The 20,185-nt window shown below is 59.2% G+C and overlaps 2 protein-coding genes and 1 long non-coding RNA gene across 7 annotated transcripts in view; 1 reads left to right on the forward strand and 2 right to left on the reverse strand.

The window, feature by feature from the left end:
• Positions 1–866: 866 nt before the first annotated feature.
• Positions 867–10,168, forward strand: AMN (amnion associated transmembrane protein). Of its 2 annotated transcripts, XM_078078756.1 has the most exons (12): positions 867–946; positions 1,705–1,823; positions 1,932–1,976; positions 7,606–7,693; positions 7,848–8,065; positions 8,203–8,340; positions 8,442–8,550; positions 8,638–8,714; positions 8,917–9,094; positions 9,171–9,354; positions 9,750–9,843; positions 9,942–10,168. In XM_078078756.1, the coding sequence occupies exons 1-12, from the start codon at positions 904–906 to the stop codon at positions 10,020–10,022; spliced, it is 1,374 nt and encodes a 457-aa protein (XP_077934882.1). In that variant the 5' UTR covers positions 867–903; the 3' UTR covers positions 10,023–10,168. The 2 variants fall into 2 exon arrangements, with proteins under 2 accessions (XP_077934882.1, XP_077934881.1); XM_078078755.1 differs by having other exon boundaries at positions 1,593–1,823; positions 7,848–8,340.
• A 2,154-nt stretch (positions 10,169–12,322) lies between these two features.
• The window catches only part of CDC42BPB (CDC42 binding protein kinase beta), a 98,352-nt gene continuing 90,489 nt past the window's right edge, over positions 12,323–20,185 (reverse strand). For 3 of the 4 annotated variants that reach the window (XM_036099508.2, XM_036099509.2, XM_036099507.2), the window contains 5 exons: positions 19,965–20,082; positions 19,743–19,860; positions 19,111–19,216; positions 18,957–19,027; positions 12,323–13,602 (listed from right to left, as the gene is read on the reverse strand). In XM_036099508.2, the coding sequence (XP_035955401.1) occupies positions 13,471–13,602; positions 18,957–19,027; positions 19,111–19,216; positions 19,743–19,860; positions 19,965–20,082 (545 nt within the window). In that variant the 3' untranslated portion in view covers positions 12,323–13,470. Of the gene's footprint in view, positions 13,603–18,956; positions 19,028–19,110; positions 19,217–19,742; positions 19,861–19,964; positions 20,083–20,185 lie in introns of those variants that run through there. The other variant, XR_004919601.2, reaches the window with a different exon arrangement.
• Positions 17,845–18,950, reverse strand: LOC144378892 (uncharacterized). Its single transcript, XR_013440846.1, has 2 exons — positions 18,432–18,950; positions 17,845–18,341 (listed from the first exon to the last, which is right to left on the reverse strand). It is a non-coding gene; the product is annotated as an uncharacterized LOC144378892 (long non-coding RNA).

Below are 20,185 nucleotides of genomic sequence, written 5' to 3' on the forward strand. Positions count from 1 at the left end.
CCATCCATCCGTTGATCCAGCCATGCTCTCATCCACCCATCAGCCAGCCCTCTAGTAACCTGCTCCTCAGTCCACCTAAATCTTGTTCATCCACTCATCCACCGTTCAATCTCATCCACCAGCCATTCATCAGCCAGAATCCACCACCTTTTCTCACCCACCATTCATTGCAACAAACTCTATCCAACATCTATAATTTATATCTCACCCATCACCCACCATTTTTTGTCTACCCTCCATGCTTTCCATCATTCTTCCCCACCCGAACACTACCCACCATCCATTGGCCCCCCCTTCCACAATCCACTCTCCTCCATCCCTCCATCCACCACCCGTCACTCCCCATCACCCTTGTAACATCTACCCAATCTCACGCTACTCATCCTCCATCCACATCCCTCAATCCGTGTGCATTCATGTGTTCACTCACCATCCCCCAAACTTCTGTTCCTCCTCCACTGCTAACCAGTGCACGCACCCTCCGCCGCTCACCAGGCGCCCACTACCAGCCCTTCCCCGTGGGTTCATAGGCGCTTGCCCCGCCCGACCCATCTGCCACCATCCACGGTGCTTCCAGGCGGGGAGGCAGGAGGGCCCTGCTTGGCAGGGTGGGCACGCGGCCCCGTAGTGGGCAGAGAAGGGTCAGAGACAGCAGGGAAACGGAGGTTGTTTACCACCCCCCCCAACACACCCTTGTCCCGGAGCAGGGGTGTCATGACAAGCTCCTCCTCCCGGCACCCAAGGTCCTCAGGTCCTGGAGGGCTGAGCGTGGGGGAGGGAGCGAGTCCGACCGGCGCCTCGAGGGGCCCGGGGGTAAATGTGTAACCGCCCCGCCCCGCCCCGCCCGGTCAGGTGGGCCCCGCGGGGCAAAGTCTCTGGGTGGCGACGCGGGAGCGCGGCGGGATGGGCGCTCTGGGCCGGGTCCTGCTGTGGCTGCAGCTCTGCGGTAAGCGGGGGGCGCGCCCCGGGGGGGCCCCACACGCCCCCGAGGGCCTCGGCTCGCCCGGGGCGGGCGGCGGCAGCTGGAGAGGCTCGCTGGCCCTGGGGAGGGGAGGGCCCCGGCCAGAGTCTCCCCCCCACCCGGGCTCGGCCCTGCCCTCGGGCGCCGGTCGTCGGTTTGCGAGATGCGCAGCGTCCCCAGTTCCTGCCCACAGCAGCGACTGCGCGCAGGAATGTGCGGGCTCCGCAGCCTGACTCAGTTTCCCCGTCCCCGAGGGCGCGCTGACCCTCCCCCTTTGCACCCCAGCCAGCGCGTGTCCTCGGTGTACGCCCCCAGGCCCGGGAGCTTGAAGACTGCAGCCCCGGCCCTGTCCCCCTCTCTTAAGCCCCCCGCGGTTCCCTCAGGACACAACTCCCAATCAGAGCCCGCCCTCCAGCCCCTTCGACTTGGCAGAGGCCTCCGCTACCCTTCACCTCGGGTCGGTTGTCACTGTCCTTGCCCGGCCCTGCGCTCTGCTCCAGCGACGGGCCAAGGGGGGGGGGGCGGGGCGGGGCGAGGAGGCGATCTTGGCGGGCGTCCTAGAGGGGGCACATAGGAGCGGGCTCCGCAGATCCAGTAGGAGTTCGTCAGCACTGAGGCGGGGCTCCCGCAGGGTCTGGGCCGCCCCGGCGACCCCATCTGCGGCCGGGCTCTGTGGCCAGCCTTCCTTCCGCCTGTGCGTGGGGGCGTCTGAGCGGGAAGCACTCAGTCATCCCCATCCCCAGCGCTGACCCGGGCCGCCTACAAACTCTGGGTCCCCAACACCGACTTCGAACCCGCCGCCAACTGGAGCCAGAACCGGACCCCATGTGCGGGCGCCGCCGTCGAGTTCCCCACAAACAAGGTACCTTCTCCCCACCCCCGGGGGGGGGACTCGGGATGGGGACTGGCGTGGCCAGGGGTCGGGGAGAGGCAAAGGGTGTCCGCTCGCCAACACCACTTCTTCCTGCAGATGGTGTCAGTCCTGGTGCGAGAGGGTCACAGCATCTCGGACATGGTGAGGGGGGCTGTGGCTGAGACCGGGGATGGAGGGGGGCTGGTGGTCCCGCCTGGTCCTCTGGAAGCACCTTTCTTGCCTTGAGATCGGCCCCCACCCACATGGGAAATCGTGCAGGCCTTGGGCCTTTGTCCTCTGGAGGGGCTTCTGGGAGGTTGGGGGACCCATATGGGAGGGCAGACTCTGGTCCTGTGGTCCCAGCTCAGGCTGTGCCCCAGCCTTGGAAAGGGGTTCAGAGGGCGCCTCCTGTCCCCAATGCCCTCTGCTTCTGGCCTCCAGCCCCCCGTAGTCTGTCTTCTCTAAGGTTCTCTCCAGGAAACACCCTTCCCCCACCCTTCTCCCCAAAGCCTTTCTCTGTCTGGTACCTAAAACGCCCCATCAGAAATCTCGGGGGTCTTTCTCTCAAACTGCTTCGCAGGACACTAGTGTTCCAGAGAATGGTGGGAATTAGGAGGGAAAGAGAGGTTCCATGACCAGTAAATCTGGGAGAAGCCACCTACTTGTCTGGAGCTTTCGGGATGTGTTAAGGGCTCTGATACGGCCTGGGAGAAAGACTTCCGCTGTTTGTTAAAGGCAGGGTCGGCAAGCTACGTACCGGCCAAATGCAGCCGCATGGCCGGAGCTAAGAATGGTTTTGAAATATTTAAATGGTTGGGGGGGAAAAGCCAAAAGATGAACACTTTTGTGGCACGGGAAATATAGAATTCAATAAATAGAGTTTTATTAGCACACAGCCCCGCCCATTTGGTCACTAACATCTATGGCCCACGTCACACCACAAGGCAGAGTTGAGTGGCCATGAGGGAGTCTTGTGTGGCCCTCAAAGCTTAACGTATTTACTGACTGGCCCTTTGCAGAAAGGGTCACGGCTCCCCGATTTCAAGTGTCATTTCCTTGATTCCCGGGTTGAGGGGACCCGGGAATCTCAGGGTCCCCTCCTAGTTAAGCACCTCCACAGCCCCCGCTGTCCTCTGGGTTGATCATTGTCCTGTCAACAGAAGACTTGCCAGCAAGGTGGGACCGATGTGAGGGTTGCTGGCTCTGAGTAAGGGTGGAGTTGGTGGGGGGCGTTCTCTGGGTGTGGGTGCCAGGCTGGGGCCATCATCTAGAGGCCACGGGATTTTGTGTGGAAAGGTGAGTTGGGGGAGGCATCTGGTAGCCCCGGCCCCACCCAATCTCTTGCCCAGATGCAGGATCTGGGGACCCCAGGCCTTATTTCCACTCCCTGAGATGTCTTGGTTAATGGATGGTTTCCAAAAGCCGCATTGGCGGTGGGACCCGGCCACTCATGGGGCAGGACAAATCAGTGCAAGGGACCCCTACCCCTACCTGTGAGCCAGAGCTGTCCCTGCCTGGGCAGGGGGCATCGGGCAGAGACTGGTGGTCCCTGGTCCTGGCAGATCGGGGGTCGGGATGCCCTTTCCATCTGTCCAACCCAAAGACTAAGGTGCTGAAGGGGGCAGCAGCAGGTGAAGGATCAAGGGGAGGCCTGGGAGGGCAGCTGGGCCCAGAGCCCACTCCCCCTGCCCGTGCCTAACTGTGGCGACCAGGCAGGCAGCAGCCCGGAGCAGGAAGAGGGGCATCCAGAGCAGGTGCGGGACCCTCGGGGTGGGGGCCTGGGGCCTGGGGCCCTTCTCTGCCGACTTAGTTATTTTCATCATCTCCTTTGGAAGAGCTTGAGGATCTTAGACATTCATGCATTCATTCATCGCCTGACAGGTTCCTCTCTCTGGCCCTTCTTTCCATCCCCAGCTGTCCAAATGGCAGTACCAACTCCTTTCCCGGGGGCCTGTGAGGCACCCCCTCACCTCCCCAGCCTCTCCTCCTGCACTGGGGGGCTTCCCCCCACTCTCCCACCCCTGCTGGAAGACCCAGGTGGGAACTGTCCAGGGGCCCGGGAACAGGCTGAATGGGCCCAGAGCTGCCCCAGACCGCCTCCCAGCCCCGCTGCACGGAGGCCCCTCCTCCACAACCCCCTGTGCTCAGCATTATCTGGCTGCCCACATGTAGCCCTAGTGAAAGGTGCAACCACAGCTGTGTTTTAATTCACACATCTCAGGTTTGGAGCTTCCCCCTCTGGGATTTTCCCCTTTCTGAACCCCCTCTCTCCCCTCCCATTTCTATTCACCCAGTTTTCTTGGTCTGGAATGGAATCTCATATTTTCTATCCATCGATCCGTGGTTGGTTTGAGAGACTGCAAGTGTCTTCTCACTGTGAACTTTGTGCGTGTGGTGCCCTTCGCCGAACAGCTGCCCTCCTAATCTATGCTGCAAAACCGGCTGCCTTATACGGGTGTTCATGGCGTTTTAGGAATCTCTTTGCTGCTGCTGAGTCTCAGCCATAGCCGAGCACATGTGTAATAAGTGATTACGTCGCAGTTCTGCCATCAGGGGCCCACGCTTGAGTGGGGCACTAGCTAGGCACCCGGCTTTATTCTTCTCCTTAGAATAAGCCCAGTTTCTGATCTCTTCCCCCAGGCCACCAGCCTCGCCCCTTGGCTGTGGCTCAGCCGCCCTGGGTGCAGGGCGCTCTGAGTTCTCCCTTGTCCCTTTGCCTGTTCCCGCCGGCACCGCGCGGTCCTCACGCTGTGGCTCTGTGGATGGGCTTAATGCCCACTGGGGCAACTCTCCCGGCCACTCTTCCGCCACAGGGCCAACTAGGTCTCTGTGGATCGGATTGTTGCAGAGAAACTGGAGGGTAGGTTTATCAGGTAACAACAGCCACAACAAAACCCTGGAATTCTGTTTGGGAATGAACACCCGCTTTCTATCATCAGGCCATGAATTTCTCTGCAAATGTTTCGTATCATCCATCATAAAACTCGATACTAGAGGTCCCCATAGAGGTCTTGTATAGATCGGTCCATTCATGAACACTTTGTAATGTGGTTTCTCTTGTGAACGGTACTCTATTTTTAAAAATTACATGTCTAGTGGTTTATTTTTATGAATGACGAGAGTTGCTCCACCTTTCTTCCAGTCCTGACTCCTTTTATTTCTTTTTCTTTCCAAATAGCATTGTCCAGGGGGCGCCTGGGTGGAGTAGTTGGTTAAGCGTCTGTCTCTTAGTTTCTGCTAAAGTCGTCATCTCAGGATCGTGGGATCAAGCCCTGTGTCAGGCTCCATGCCCAGTGGGGAGTCTGCTTGGGATTCTCTCTCCCCCCAACTCTCTCTCAATAAAATAAATAAATGAATCTTTAAAAAAAAATAACATTGTCCAGGACCCCTTCCCCTAGGTTAAACAAAGGTGACAAAAGCAGGCATCCGTGTCTTGTTCCAATGTGAAAGAGAAGGCATGTCACGTTTCTCCATTGAGTGTAATGTTTGCTGTAGGGTTTTGGTACGTAAACTTTATTGAATTGTGGAAATTCTATTACTAGCTTGCTAGCAGCTTCTTAAAAAATCATAAAAAGTTTGTTAGACTTCTCTGGTGTTTTTTGTTGTTGTTGTTGTTGTTATTGTTTTTTTTACATCAAGTGAGATACGATTGCCCCTCCTTCCTTTTAGCCTGTTAATGAGGTTTTCTGAGGTTGAACTGTCATAGTGAGACTAATGTCCTCCTGGCACCTTCCTGTAGATGCAGGTCAGAGCATGCCCCTTCTGCAAGACACCTGACTTCCCTCTGCCCTAATACACTGATTTTGTTGGCTTAAGACTCCTCACTGCCATTAGCTGGGACACCATCATACATACTACTGGGAAGTGGGGATGGGAGCAGTCCTGGGACAGGAACCCCATGATCACCATGCATTTTTAAAATGCAGTAATGGATCTAGTCACTAATATATATTTTTAAAGATTTCTTTATTTTAGAGAGAGAGCACATGAGTGGGAGGGGCAGAGGGAGAGGGAGATCCCAAGCAGACTCCCCGCTGAGCATGGAGCCCGGTGCAGGGCTCGATCTGACGACCCCGAGATCATGACCTGAGCCAAAACCAAGATTCGGACACTCAACCGACTGCACCACCCAGGTGCCCCTAGTTGGCTGATATTGGGGTTTTTTTTTTTTTTTGCATCTACGTTTATAAGTAGAACGAACCTACAATTTTTCTTCATCTGGTTTTGGAATCAAGATCAACACAGTCCTCATGAAATGGCCTGGGCAATTTTCACTCTTTTTTCTGTTTCGCAGAACAACTTCTGTAAGAAGAAATCAGTTGTTCCTTGAGAGTGTAGTGTACTTCACGTGTAAAAACAAGGGTGCTGGAAAGCGACTGGCATTTTAATTTCTTTAATGTTTGCTGGTCTATGCAAATTCTCTATTGCTTCTTGTGTTGATTTTGACATTTTGGATTTTTCTAGAAATTTCACCCAGGTTTTCACCCAGGTTTTCAAGTCTGGCAGTCCTTTTTATTTTCTTAAGCTTTTCAGTGTCCGTGTCTTCCCACAAACAAGTCCTTTTGATGTGTTTCTTTCCCATTTCTTTCCTTCTTCCTCCAACCAAGCGTGTTTTCAGGGCAGGTCTCTGCTGCGGTCTGAAGTCTTTTCCTTATGCTCCTGCATTTGAATGGAGCTTTGGCTGGATATAAAATTCTAGATGGGACCTTCTTTTCCTTTAATACATAAAATATCATTACATTGTCTTTTTGCATCCATTGTTGTTGCTCAGAAACCTGACCTCTGAGTTTTTTTGTGTTCCTGGGTGATCTGTTCTTTGTCTCTGAAGCTTTTAGAATGTTCTCTGTGTCACTGACGTTCCTAAACACACTGCTGCGTGTCTGGGTGTGATTTTCTTGCTTCCCATGCCACGTGATGCCTTTCCATCTGAGGTTTCTCAGCTTTCTTCAAATCTGGAAAATGCATCCTCCTTGATTCTTCAAATATCCCCCCCTCCCACGTTTGTATCTGCATTTTGGCCCCGTGCTGTCAATCCTCCCTCCTCTCGTGGGGGCTCCACCTTCTCCTGCTCTGCCCTGCAGTCCCTCCGCAGGGACACCCCAGGCGCTGGGGCTTCTCCAGCTGGACCTTCTCCAGCTGGACCAGTCCGCATGTTTATCTCGCCTAGTGTGCTCTTCCTTTCAATTATTCCGTGTTCTGTAATTTATATTCCCCTTTGGTTCTTTTTATTATTGAGTTTTAATTTTAATTCCAGTATTATATTACAGTGTTATATTACATTCGGGTACAGTATAGTGGCTCGACCCCCTTTGTTATATGACATTCGGGTACAGTATAGTGGCTCAACCCCCTTTGGTTCTTTTCCAAAAACGAGGTCTTGTTCAGGCTTCCCCCTGCGACGCCTTCCCCCGTTCCTGAGGCGCATCCGTCTGTCCCCAGGGCTCACTCCCGCGGGCTGCCTCTTGTCACAGTGCTGCTCCCTGCCACCTCCCCCCTCGCCCTTCACACTCCCCCGCGGCTTGGGTTCCTGTCTTGTACAGGTCCTCGGGGGCGATGGGAGAGGGCAATGACCCTAGTGTCACCCTGCCCCAAACTCTTCACGCCCCCAGGTCTCAGGCTGGGTTTGGCTCCTTGGCCTGCAGTCCTGCTCCCTCCGGCTTCTCTGACCCTCAGCCAGGGCCAGGCGCCCCCAGCCCCTGACCTCCCCTCCCCGGGAGCACGGGGGCGGGGGAGGGACCCTGTGGCACCTTGGGCCACCGCGAGGCGCCGCCTCCGCCTGTGCTTCCTGCAGCTGCTGCCGCGGGACGGGGAGTTCGTCCTGGCCTCGGGGGCCGGCTTCAGCGCCCCGGACGCCAGCAGGGACCCGGGCTGTGGCACAGGTGAGGGGCTCGGGGGCGGGGCCGGGGGTGGGTGGGGGCAGAGGTGACCGGGGCGGGGCCTGTCCGGGGGCGGGTCGTGGGGGAAGGGCGTGTCTGGGCGGGGCCTGTTGGGGGGCGCCGCTCCCGCGGAGCTCAGGGACGCGCGCCCCCCCAGGCGCCCCCGCGCTCTTCCTCGACCCCGACCGCTTCTCGTGGCACGACCCGCGCCTGTGGCGCTCCGGGGACGCGGCGCAAGGCCTCTTCTCCGTGGACGCCGAGCGCGTGCCCTGCCGCCACGACGACGTCGTCTTCCCGCCCGACGCCTCCTTCCGAGTGGGCCTCGGCCCGGGCGCCCGCCCCGCGCGTGTCCGCAGCGTCCGGGCTCTGGGCCAGGTGAGCGGGCGCGCGGGGCCGGGGCTCGGGTCTCCTCTCCGCGCCTCCGCCCCTGCCAGTCCCCACACGGGAGTTCCGAGCGCTCAGAGGCTGTCCCCTCCTCGGGCGGGCGCCGCTCGGGACCCGGCCACCCGCAGACGTTCACGCGCGACGAGGACCTGGCCGCGTTCCTGGCGTCCCGCGCCGGCCGCCTGCGCTTCCACGGGCCGGGCGCTCTGAGCGTGGGCCCCGAGGCCTGCGCCGAGCCGTCGGGCTGCGTCTGCGGCAACGCCGAGGTGAGCGCGGCCCGCTCGGGGTGGGGGCCTGGCGCCCGACCCCCTGCCGCCGCGGTCAGGCCCTCACCGTCTCCGCGCTGACGGCCGCCTCCCTCCTCCAGGTGCAGCCCTGGATCTGCGCGGCCCTGCTCCGGCCCCTGGGCGGCCGCTGCCCCCCGGCCGCCTGCCGTGACGCCCTCCGGCCCGAGGGGCAGTGCTGTGACCTCTGCGGTGAGCGCCCCCTCCCGGCACGTGAGCCCAGCTACCCTCCCTGATGGTCCCGGGCCCGCGCCGCCGACCCCTACCCTCCTGTCGCAGGAGCCATCGTGTCGCTGACCCACGGGCCCACCTTTGACATTGAGCGGTACCGGGCGCGGCTGCTGCAAGCCTTCCTGGTAATGGGGCCGCGCGCCTCCACCCTCGCCCTGTCACCCCCCGCCCCCACCCGGGACCTCCTCCCCCGCAGGGACCCCGGGGCCCCACTTCGCCTCATTGACGCGGTCACTCTGCGCACCTGCCCACCATTCGTCCCTGCCGCCAACGCCCCCCGCAGGTCCGAGGGCGAAGTCCCTGGGACAACCCTGTCTCCCTCCCCAGCCCCGGCACCAGGGGCTGCAAGTGGCCGTGTCCAAGGTGCCGCGCCCGCCCCGGCCGCGCGGGACCGCAGGCGCGGAGGCGGACACGGAGATTCAGGTGGTGCTGGCAGAGACCGGGCCGCAGACGGGCGGTGCGGGGCGGCTGGCCCGTGCCCTCCTGGCGGATGTCGCCGAGCACGGTAACGGCGGGTGCGCTTTTCTCGGCCCCTGCTCCGCCCCGCGTGGGGGAGACTGAGCCGGCGCCCTCCGTTGCAGGCGAAGCCCTTGGGGTCCTGTCGGCGACCGCCCGGGAGTCGGGCGCGCCTGTCGGGGACGGCTCGGCGGAGGGGCTGGTCGGTTCAGGTTTGCGCGCGGAGCTGGCGGGCGCAGTGACGGCTGGGCTGCTCCTGGTGCTGCTGGCGGCGGGGGCGCTGCTGCTGCGCCGCGCCCCGAGGCCCACGTACGCAGGCGGGGCTGCGGGGTCGGGGGCTCCCGGGAGGCGGTAGGGCCGCGGGTCGGGGCCTCAGGGACGCGAGGCTGAGGGCGGGGCGGCGGGGACGGCGCGGGGGCTGTGGGGCTTTGGGGGCTCGGGACCCAGCGGCGGGTCTGCAGGGGAGCGGAGGCCGGGCAGCCGGGTCTCGGGGCCGTGGGACGGGGCCTCAATCACGCGAGGCGGGGCCTCAGGTACTCGGGGCGCGGCCGCGGGGCCCCAGGACAGCCGGGCGGATCCGCCGGGGGGCGGAGGCTCAGGTCGCGGCGGCGGGGCCTCGGGCGGGTCCGCGGAGGCAGGGGGTCAGGTACCAGGAGCGGGGTGCTGAGCCGCGTCGAGGGCTCACGTGCTTCCTTGTTCCCCAGGTGGGGTAGGCGCGACGAAGCGGCCCCCGCGCCCGTCGTGGCGCCCCTGGGCTTCTCCAACCCGGTGTTCGACGTGGCGGGCTCCGCGGAGCCGGTGAGGGGGCGGGTGGGGGTGTCGGTCCTCCCGCGGCCGTGCTGGGCGCCGACGCCCCTTGACTCTGCGCCCCCCCCTTGATTCTACGCACCCCGCAGCCTCCCGCGCCGAAGGTGGAAAACAGCAGCGCCAGCCGCAGCTACTTCATTAACCCGCTTTTCGCGGAGGCGGAGGCCTGAGCAGCCGCGGCACTTCTGCCTTCCGCCGCCCCGCGAAATGTCCGCGTTTCCGACCTTACGAGATCCCCGCCCCCTTCTCCACACTCCTTGTCCCCTGCAGGCCACGGATAGGCTTTGCCCAATAAAGAGGCTCCCTGCACCTGCCATCAGCTGTCTCCTGTGCCCCCACCCCTTTGCCTATGCTTGAGCGTGGGGAGCCGCCGGCGCCCTCGTCAGTCCGTCCCCTGGGGGGCGGTGGTCCTCAGAGTCCTCCCTCCTGGCCACCCGCAAAGGGCAGCTCCGGGCACTACCTACAGGATGGGTCCCCCAGAAAACTGCTGTCTGCAGAGCTGCGCCCAGAACAAGGAGGGGGCTGCCCCTGGTGCAAGGGGAGGCGACTGGAGCTCGGGGGTGAGGCACCTGGTGGGGCTGGCTGTCCGGGACACCCCAACACCATGCCCGCCGGCCATTTCAGCAGAAGGATGGGTTTATTCTGGGACGGCAGAGGACTTGCACGGCCGGATAGTCGGACTGGCAAAACCACAGGCAGGCGAGTCTGGAGACCAAAGGGGAGGAGGAACAGGATGACAGAGAAGGAGGGAGTCGGGAGAGGCGGCTGGGAATGAACGTCCGTGGGGGGAAGAGGATTCAGGGCGCTGCCGGGTTCTCCCCGGCTGGGGGTTCCCGGAAGAAGCTCCTGCTGCCGGCACAGGAGGCGTCTGCCGGTGGATGGAGGGCAGGCGGGCGAGGTGGGAGAGCTGCCCGGCCGGCGGCGGGCTCTGCGAACACGGCAGCCTTACTGCGGCTCACACGGCGCAGGCCCGGGCTGAGCGCGGGCGTGTCCGTCGGAGACTCGGACGCTGGGCACCAGCCCCACACCGACCGGGAGCTCGGGCCGACGGGTGTCCTTCCGCGCGGGCACGGGGTCTGGTGTCCGCCGCTGCAAGGCCCGGCCCCTGTGCAGGGCGCTCTGGCCTGGGGCGCGGGTGCCCCCGCGGCGGCAGCGGCGAGAAGGCCAGTCACACGACTGCGCGCGGAACCGCAGCTGCGCGTGGAACAGCGAGCCCGACGGCTCTGCCCGCGCGGCCGTGCCCGGTGTCCAGGTCTGCGAGCCCCGCCGGCGCCCCCCAGGCCAGGACCCCGAGGGCGTCTGCCGGCTGTCGAGTTCCCGTGGGCAGCAGCCGAGCGCGGTGGGGACCGTCACTCGTGGGGCCGCGGTGTGGACCCCACGCGCTTCTCCACCAGCTCTTCCGCCTCAGGACAGCCGAGCGCCCGCCGTTGGGACCGGCGGCCGGCGCGGCGCGCTGTGACCCTGGCGCTGAGACGGCCGCGCTGGCCCCGCGTGGAGCCGCCCTCCGCTGGGGGCCGGGATCCGGCTCCGTCTCTGCGCCGCACCGCTGCTCACCCAGCCCGGGCCCTGCTCCTGTCAGCTCTCCCAGCCGATGCGGTTTCACTTGGGTCTCAGACGCTCCACCGGTGCCTCGAGTGGTCGCTGCTGCTCGGACACCCGGCCCCTTTCAGGGACAGGTGGGAGGACGGCCGTCTGTGCCCTGTGTCGGGGGTGGGGGGTATGCCAAGGCGAGGGGAGCAGATGCGATGTGGGCGGCGCTCCGCGGGGCCGGGCCGACGTGGCGGGCACAGGGCGGCGGCGGCCCGTCCCCGAGCATCCCCCGCGCCGGGCTGGGCCGGCTGCTCTGAACTTTGTGCTCGGGCGGGGGCTGTCACTGGCCCCATGTGACCAAGAACATGCTGGGGGTCTCCGGGCAAATATAACCCAGCCCAGCGCAGGGCAGGCCTGTGCTGGGGGGAAATTAGGCCTCCTGAGTTCCGCGGGCTCCTGGTGACTCGGGCCTGCCCCATCCCGTCCTCTAAGGCCGCCGAGGGCCAGCTGCCTGTGTGTGGACAGGGCCCCCTGCTACTGCAGGCAGCCCCACGGACGGGAGGCCAGCCCTGCAGGGTCTCATGGGCGCCCACTGGCCCTGCCCTGCCCGCGGCCCCTAAGGCTCCTACTTCTCTCAGGTTGAAATTCTAACCCCACTGCTGTGGCTGCCTACCTGGAGGCCCCGCAGGAGCACTTGGCCGGGGGGGCCCCTTTCTCCCCCCAGTGGCCCAAGCCCAGCCCTGCCTACTGTGTCCGGGGGTCCCCCCACGAGGAACCCCACCATAGACTTGGAGGGCCGGAGTCCTACTCTGGAAACCAGCTCCAGCCACATGGAGACAGGTGCTTTTTGCAGGACCCCCCCCCCCCAGTGACGAAGAACAGTGTCTGCAGGCACCAAGACACGCACAGGGTGACAAGTCATCACATTCAGACAAACCACTGAGAGCTTTAAAACTGCTGTCTTCTGCTTTATTGGCAGGTAAATTGTTCAAAAATGTTCCCACGATTCAATAATTACAAAGACTCAGACTTACATTAAAAAAGTAAAAACCAGAACCCCCAGCAGGTGCCAGCCCCAGCAGAAGGCCCAGGGGGCGGCGGGCAGCAGGTGCTGGGTGTGTGACACGCACAGGCAGGCCGTGGTGCCCACGTCACTCGGTGCCGACTCCAGGTAAGTGCATGTCTTCAACAGCGTCGCCAAGAACGCCGACCAGCGGGAGAGCAGGGAAGAGCCTGTCCTGGGCCGAAGACAAGCGCGGTCTGCTGGCCAGTTAATCCTAAGCCTTTCACGGGACAGGCCACAAACCTGATTACTCAACACAGCAGCAAGGAAGGGGGAGAGTAAATCCACGGACAGAGCCAATGTGCAGGAGTGTGTCGGGAGAGTCTACATGATGCATTCGGGCACTAATCACAGAGCTCCATGCAGGGGCGGGGCGGGCGGGGGCGCTGGCCGCCTCACCCCCGGCAGGCCCCGGGCCGGCGGCAGCTGAGCAAGCGCGTGGACTTCAGAGTGACACTTGACGGCTGTGACCGGGAGCGGACTCTCACACAGGGGCCCCCGGCAGGGGTGGCTCGGGGGCCTCTGGCCATGGCTACAGGTTCGGCAGAAGGTCTGCAGCTGAGCGTAATGGCGAAGTGAAGAAAGGCCACTGACTGACCTCCGCTTTCCCGTCTTTAAGATTCTAGTGACACTGGGACTGAAACACAACTTCCTACGATTCTCCTAAGGTCCTAGGGCACAGGCTCGACACGGAGGCTGCGTCCGAGCTGCACGGGACACCGGCATCCGCAGGGCCCCACGCGCCTTCGCGGCTGCTTCTGGGCGGGGGAGGCTGGTGTGGTCCTTCGTGTGCAAACGGAACGGCGCTGTCCCACAGCGGTGCGGGTGAGCGGGTCGGGCCTACCACCACCAACCATGCGGCATAAAACTGATCATTATTATAATAAAGATTTTTATCTCCATATCTACAACTTGAGTCTGCATTTGCTTGGACAACACTGGAGGGTCAGCTCAGTCTTGGCACTGGACTGGGGGCCACGCCCAGCGCCCTGGCCCCGTGCTGGTGAGGCGGGAGGCTGGTGGCTTCAGGCATCGTAGGCTGGCTGCTCCAGGCCTTCAAGAGGGAGCTGGCTCCTATGCGGTGAGTTGGGGCTGGGGGGGCCACTGGGGTTGGAGCTGTTCGATGGAGTCGAGTGTTTGGTCGAATCGGAGTCAGGCTGTTAACACAAGGAGGGGAGAGCATAAGAACCAGCCGCCCTGGGCCGGTGGAGGCTACGTGCGGCCGGCCAGACGCGGGCGTTGGGGGAAAGATGGGGCAGCTACTGTCTCCCTTCTGGTTATGACAGCTCTCTCTACGAGCATTTCACAGGGTCCTTGAGCTTGCCGGTGAAGAGATCACAAACCAAAGCCCAACCCGAAAGCCACAAATACCTCAGTAATTATAGTTACAAGGAGGAACAAGCCACTCTACAGTGAAGAAACCAGTCAGACAAGGCAGTCTTTCACGATAAAGTCTCGCAACATGATAAAGCGTGTCCATGAAAACCCCACAGCTCACTTCGTACTGAAGGGTGCAAGTCACAACTTTCCCGCTGGACGAGGCACCAACGAGAGGCGAGCTCTCACCACTGCTGTTCAACACTGTACTGAAGTTCAACACCGGAATAAATTTAACCGAAGAGGTGAAACATCTGGACACAAACCAGAGAACATTGCTGACAGAAATTAAAGATGGCCTAAATAAACAGAACGACATCTCACGTTCATGGATCGGAAGACCAAACATCATTAAGATGGCAATACTCCCCCCCCCCCCCCCTCGCAGCAATCCACAGACTCCATGCCGTCCCTACTGAAATTCCAACGGCTCTTCTTTCCAGAAATGGGAAATGGAAATCCTCAAATTCATATGGAATTGCAAGGGGCCCAGAGTAGTCAAAACAATACTACAAAAAAACTGGGAGGAATCACACTTCCCAAGCTTACTCCTTCAAATGTACTAAAAAGCAACAGTTCCCCAAACAGCACGGTGTGCATGAGAACAGAGACCAGTGGAACAAAACCGAGAGTCTAGAAATAAATCTATCCTACCATGATCAACGCCAAGACTATTCAACAAGGGAAACTAGTGCTGGATATCCACATGTGGAAGAATTAAGTGGAATCTCCACCTTACGACATACGGAAAAATAATTCAGATCAATGACCTAAATATGAAGGCTAAAACCGTAAAACTCTTCGAAAAAACAAGAACAAATCATGACTTTGGCTTCAGCAATGAATTCTTAGATATGACCGCAAAAGCACAACCAACAAAAGAAAAACTGGCTATCACCCAAATTAAAGTATCAAAGGACACGATCAAGAAGGTGAAAACACAACCCACAAAATGGGAGAAAATATTTGCACCTCACATCAGGGTCAAGTATCCAGATGACATAACGTACTCTTCAACCCAATAACAAAAGGCAACTCAATTTACAAAAACGGAAAAACGACTAGACATTTCTCCAAAGGTACAGAAGTCACCAACAAGCACAGGAAAATGATGCTTGACATCACCAGTCATTAGGGAAATGCAAATCAAAACCACAATGAGGTACGGTAACTTCACACCCACCAGGATGGCTATTAAAAAAAAAAAAAAAAAGGAAAGGAAGAGTAAGCGTTGACAAGGATATGGAGAAATCGTCACCTTCACGCTTTGCTGGGGGGAGTGTAAAATGGTACAGCTGTCGTGGAAAACAATTTGATGGTTCCTCAAAAAGTTAAACATGTTCCTCGGCTAGGTACATACCCAGACGTGAGGACAGGCGCTCGCACGAATGCAGGTGCGCACACATTCATTTCCGCACAGAGCTCGATCCAGCCCCCCCCCACCACATGCCCTCCAAGGGATAAGGGGGACGTAAATGTGGTACATCTGTACAATGGAATATTTGGCAACAGAAAATAACCTACCGACACCTGCTACAATGTGAATGAATCTTGAAGACCTTATGCTAAGTGAAACAGGCCAGACACAAAAGGCTGCGTGGAACGTCCATGACAGGTAAATCCAGAGACAGAACGAAGATCTGGCGTTGCCATGGGCTGGGGGAAGGGAGGAATGGGAGAAACTGCTTGGGGGGGGGGGGGCGCCTCTGGGGTGATGGAAGTACTTTCATCTTTAGCTGGGGGTTGCACAACTCCGTGAATCTACTAAAGAGCCACTGAATTGTTCACTTTACAATGGCGTGAACTCCACTTACATTCTTTCAAGAGTGTGAACACACAAGATCAGTGCAGGACAAACGGGTGCTCTGTGCCTCAGAAAGTACTAGCCCGAGGATACCGCGTCCTCTGTGTGGTGCTCCAGCCTGGGACTGCTAACCTGAACCCCGAGACACGGGAATGTTGGAAAGACGGAGGACCTGCTCCAGGGGCAAGGAGCCTGAAGCGATGTGGTGAGACCGGGGGCTGGGGTAACAGAAGGAAGTGTGCCAGGCACAGCGCGGACCACTGCCGGCGGCACCATGGTCACACGGGACGAGAACCCTATCCCTGCTCTTGGGGCGAGGCGCCTGGTCTAGCCCACCCACTGATACGGTTCAGGAAAAGTATGTGTGCACACACATACTTACATGCACTTATATGCTGGTCCCTGGGGGGGGAGCGCTAGGGGGACTTTTCACTGTTCTCCGATTCAAAATCTCAGACAAGCCTTGATTGAGGGACATTCTGCAAAAGAACTGTACTTTTCATAACAAATTCAATGTCATGAGACAGAAAAAAGGCTGGACTCAGACTAGAGCCAGGACTACGGAATGCAACGTGTTATCCTTAACCGGATTCTGGGTTTAAGAACAGCCGGGCCCTGGGCATGAACAGTCCCTGGGAGGACACTGAGGCGCGACGTGAGCCCTGTGATCAGGGAGGAGGCGCCTGCACCCTCAGGAGACACGCAAAGAACGGGATTCGGGGCTGTCGTGATGTTGTACCTTCCTTTCTGCTGGGTGTTCCCCACACACCCAACAGGGAGAACTAGGTTAGATCAAGCTCACATGGGATGTTCACTCTAGTATTCTTGCAATTTCTCTGGAGGTTCGAAATTTTCAAAATACACAGTTGAGGGAAAAAAAGTAAAATAAGAGAAATAAACCAAGACCTAAAACCAAGACCTCCCTCTAGAGTCGTCAATCGTAGGCAGTTTTAAGAATATTCTATGAAACCTTCCAGGAAAGAAAATTGATATATCACGGCTACTAAGATATGCAAACTCCCTCAGTCAGAGTTGAGGCTAGCACAGCTCTGAGGACAAAGGTGGCCAAGGACAGCACAGGACACAAACTTTACTGATGAACACTGTCAATAAAATGATCCCAGACTGCATCTATTCGAAATAAGAACAGCACATCACGACCACGGAGGATTTGCTCTCAGGACGCAAGGCCGTCAGCTCTGACACGAACAGGCTAGAGAGAAATCCCATGAAGGTGGTCACTGGGGACACCTTTGATGAAAGCCTCTGACTAGTATCTATCACCCCTTCCTTACTGAAAAAGCTCTTCCCGAGCTTGGAGGAGAAAACCACTTGCTTAGCTCGGTGAGACGCTCGCCAGAAAGGACAGGTGGTGTGTCTTACTGGAGCCCGGGCGGGGACCCAGAGCCCGTGGTGTCGGCAGGCCAAACCTCTGCTCTCAGGAGCGCCGGCCAGTGCACTGAGCGAGGCCCAACACCAGCCTCTGCAGCCCACCCGCCCCCTCCCCCGGCCCCGGGTCAGAGAGACTGAACTCCAAGGCCACCAACCAAACACGAGTGCTAATCAGAATTCAGCAAGGTCGCTGGACATTGGACAGTCCAAAGTCGCCAGCTTGTATAGACCCCAGCCGTAACCACCAGATACGTAAAGGAAGATTATAGTACCTTCACAATGGCAACAAACCCCTTCAAATTCGTAAGAATAACTTACCACAAATGTGCACTACCTGTAGGAGGGAAACCATCAACTGGAAAGACACTCTATGTTCCCACACAGGCAAGGTCAAGACGGTGAATATCCTCCAAATTAATCTATGAATTCAATGTAATCCCAATGAAAAGCTCAACACATTTTTTACTTTTTTACTGTGAAACCAACAAGCTGGTTTTAAAATTTATTTGGAGTGGAGTGCGTGGCTGGCTCAGTTGGAAGAGCATGTGACTCTTGATCCCAGGGTCATGGGTTCAAGCTCCACAGTGGGTGTAGATGTTACTTAATAAATACACTTAAGAGAGGGCGCCTGGGTGGCTCAGTCGTTAAGCGTCTGCCTTCAGCTCAGGTCAGGATCCCAGGGTCCTGGGATCGAGCCCCGCATCAGGCTCCCTGCTCGGCGGGAAGCCTGCTCTCCCCCTCCCACTCCCCTGGCTTGTGTTCCTGCTCTCGCTCTCTGTCTCTTTCAGATGAATAAATAAAATCTTTAAAAAAAAAAAAAATACACTTAAGAGAAATAAAATTTATTTGCAGAAAATAAAAACAGCTCAGAACCTGTCATACAGGAGGAACAGAGAGATCTGCTGTGCCCAATCTGCTACGGGCTGCACTGACAGAGGAAAGAATCCATCCATTTAGACGGACTGCCCAGAAATAGAAACACGTAAACAAAGGAGTTTAACATATAAAAAAGACATTTCAAGTTGGAGGGAAATAAATGGCACGGGGCCAGGGTGTCATCCACTTCTGAAATAAGCTCAGGTCCTTGCCTACAAACATGCACTGAGTCAGGATAGTCTCTCTCACAGACAAACGTCACGAAGGCATGACACACAGAAAGGAAACCTCGCCAAACTCCTGAGAAGACTACAAGAAAACGTCTGTTTACCTTAGCTAAAAAAGACAGACTGGACTGCGTGAGAATTAGTATCTGCAACAGACTGTGTTGACAGTGAGACGAGAGCTTCTAGGAATCAGTGAGGGGGGAAGGTGTGCAGCTGGGCCCTGGAGGAAGAAACGCTCAGCCCACGTTTGGAATGACCGTGGAGCTTGGAGAGTCAGCAACATGTGCAGTAAGACCTGCGTTTGCCTTACCCGTTCCGCCCCGGGCGGAGTTCCTGGGGAGCCAGAGGGCAAGGTGTTGGGCTCCCGCACTGTCCCCACTCCCTTCTCTCTCAGATGCGCGCCTCAGCGTGCACAAGAATGCTGCCCACAACGGTGGGGTCCGGAATGCCCGAAGAACACCCGAGCCACGCTGGCCCCGCACACCCCGATCCTGAATGGCCATCAGAGGAACGGGGGCGAGAGACCGCTGTGGAAGGCTCTCCAAGATGCACCAGGCCACCTGTGCGCTAAAACGAACGCACCAACCAGTACGTGACATCTGAATATGGAGAAGTACCCAGAGCAGTCTAGAAGCACTCAGGTCCGCCCATCACCAGGCTGCTCTTCGTTCTGCAGTGGCGACCAAGCTGCACCCCGGCCCCCTCTCTCCCGGGCCTGCTGGGCCCCACGCGGTGGTTCCAAGGCGGGTGAAGCCGCTGTCACCACTCTGATTCTCCTCCAACGTGAGGAGCTGCAGATGCTCAGGTGGCGTCCCCGGAACGAGGCAAGTCTTACCTCTTTGTCAAAGTCCTGGTCGGGGTCGGACATACTCCTAAGAGGCACAGCCACTCCGGGCTCCAAGCCACCTACGGGACAAGGACGCTGTCATCTTAGGGAAAAGAGGCCAGAGCCCCAGCAGGCCGGGCCCCCCCCTCGGACACCCTGGTACCTGACGAGGGCCACGAGATGTAGGGCTTATTCCTGGGCGGAGGCTGCCGGGACAAGCTGGGGGGAGCAGGGCCAGGCCTCTCCTCCTGGGAGGGGGGTACGGCACTCTGGGCGGAGAGAAGGGCAGTGAGCGGGCTCTGGGGCGCCCAGGCAGCGAAGTGGGCACCACGGAACACAGCCGGGGGCCTGGGACCTCGCTCCCTAGACAGGGGCGCCAGGCCGATTCTGAGCTAAGAATTGGCAATAACGGTTTTAGTCAAGTCCTAGCTCATGTTTTTAAGTGAAAAATTATGCTACCTGCTTGTATGAAGATGCTCCTAAGAAATCCTTTTTGACAGCTAGTTTCCTCACAAAACACTAACGGCCTGAAACGGTGACAGACACCAAGCCAGTGCGAACGCCCTGGTGTTCAGAGACACACAAACGAACACAGCCGCGGGGAGCGGCCAGGCCGCCGTGAAGGAGAGACCGCGGGGCAGCGGCTCCGGTCTGCGCCGCCCCTGGGCAGGTGGGTAGCCCCGGCCCGCCCCCGGCCCCGCCCCCGCTCCGGGCCCCGCCCCCGCTCCTGGCCCCGCCCACCCTGGCCCCGCCGGCCCCGCCCCCGCCCCGCCGGCCCCGCCCCCGCGAGCTCACCAGAGGCAAGTCCATGAGCACCTGCATTCCATCACCTGGGCCCATGTGGGCCACGTGGTTGAAGTTGGTTGGGTTGGATATCATCTTGGATCTCAATTCTGGGTCTCTAAGCATCTCTCTGAGGGAAAGGAGAGTATTGTCGAGATCCACAGCTATGTCCCAATCCTCTCGGCTCGCCTCCCCGCGCAGCGAGGCCGGGCTGGCCAGGGAGGGCGCGCTCACCGCCGCTGCTGCAGCCTCTCCTCCTCCGGCACCTTGAAGACGAAGCGCCTCTTGCTCCTGGTCCGAAGCATCTGCTTCTTGCTGTTATCACAGGTGTCGGGCACGTTGAGGACTGTTCCTGCGGGAATGCGGAGCGACCCCTGTGGGCCCCCGTGGCCCTCGAGCGGGCGGCGCGCCGGCCCCGCCTCCCCCTCCCGGCACTTGCACGCGCCGCCAGGCTC

Source organism: Halichoerus grypus, chromosome 8, assembly GCF_964656455.1.
Source record: "Halichoerus grypus chromosome 8, mHalGry1.hap1.1, whole genome shotgun sequence".
NCBI classification, from domain to species: Eukaryota; Metazoa; Chordata; class Mammalia; order Carnivora; family Phocidae; genus Halichoerus; species Halichoerus grypus.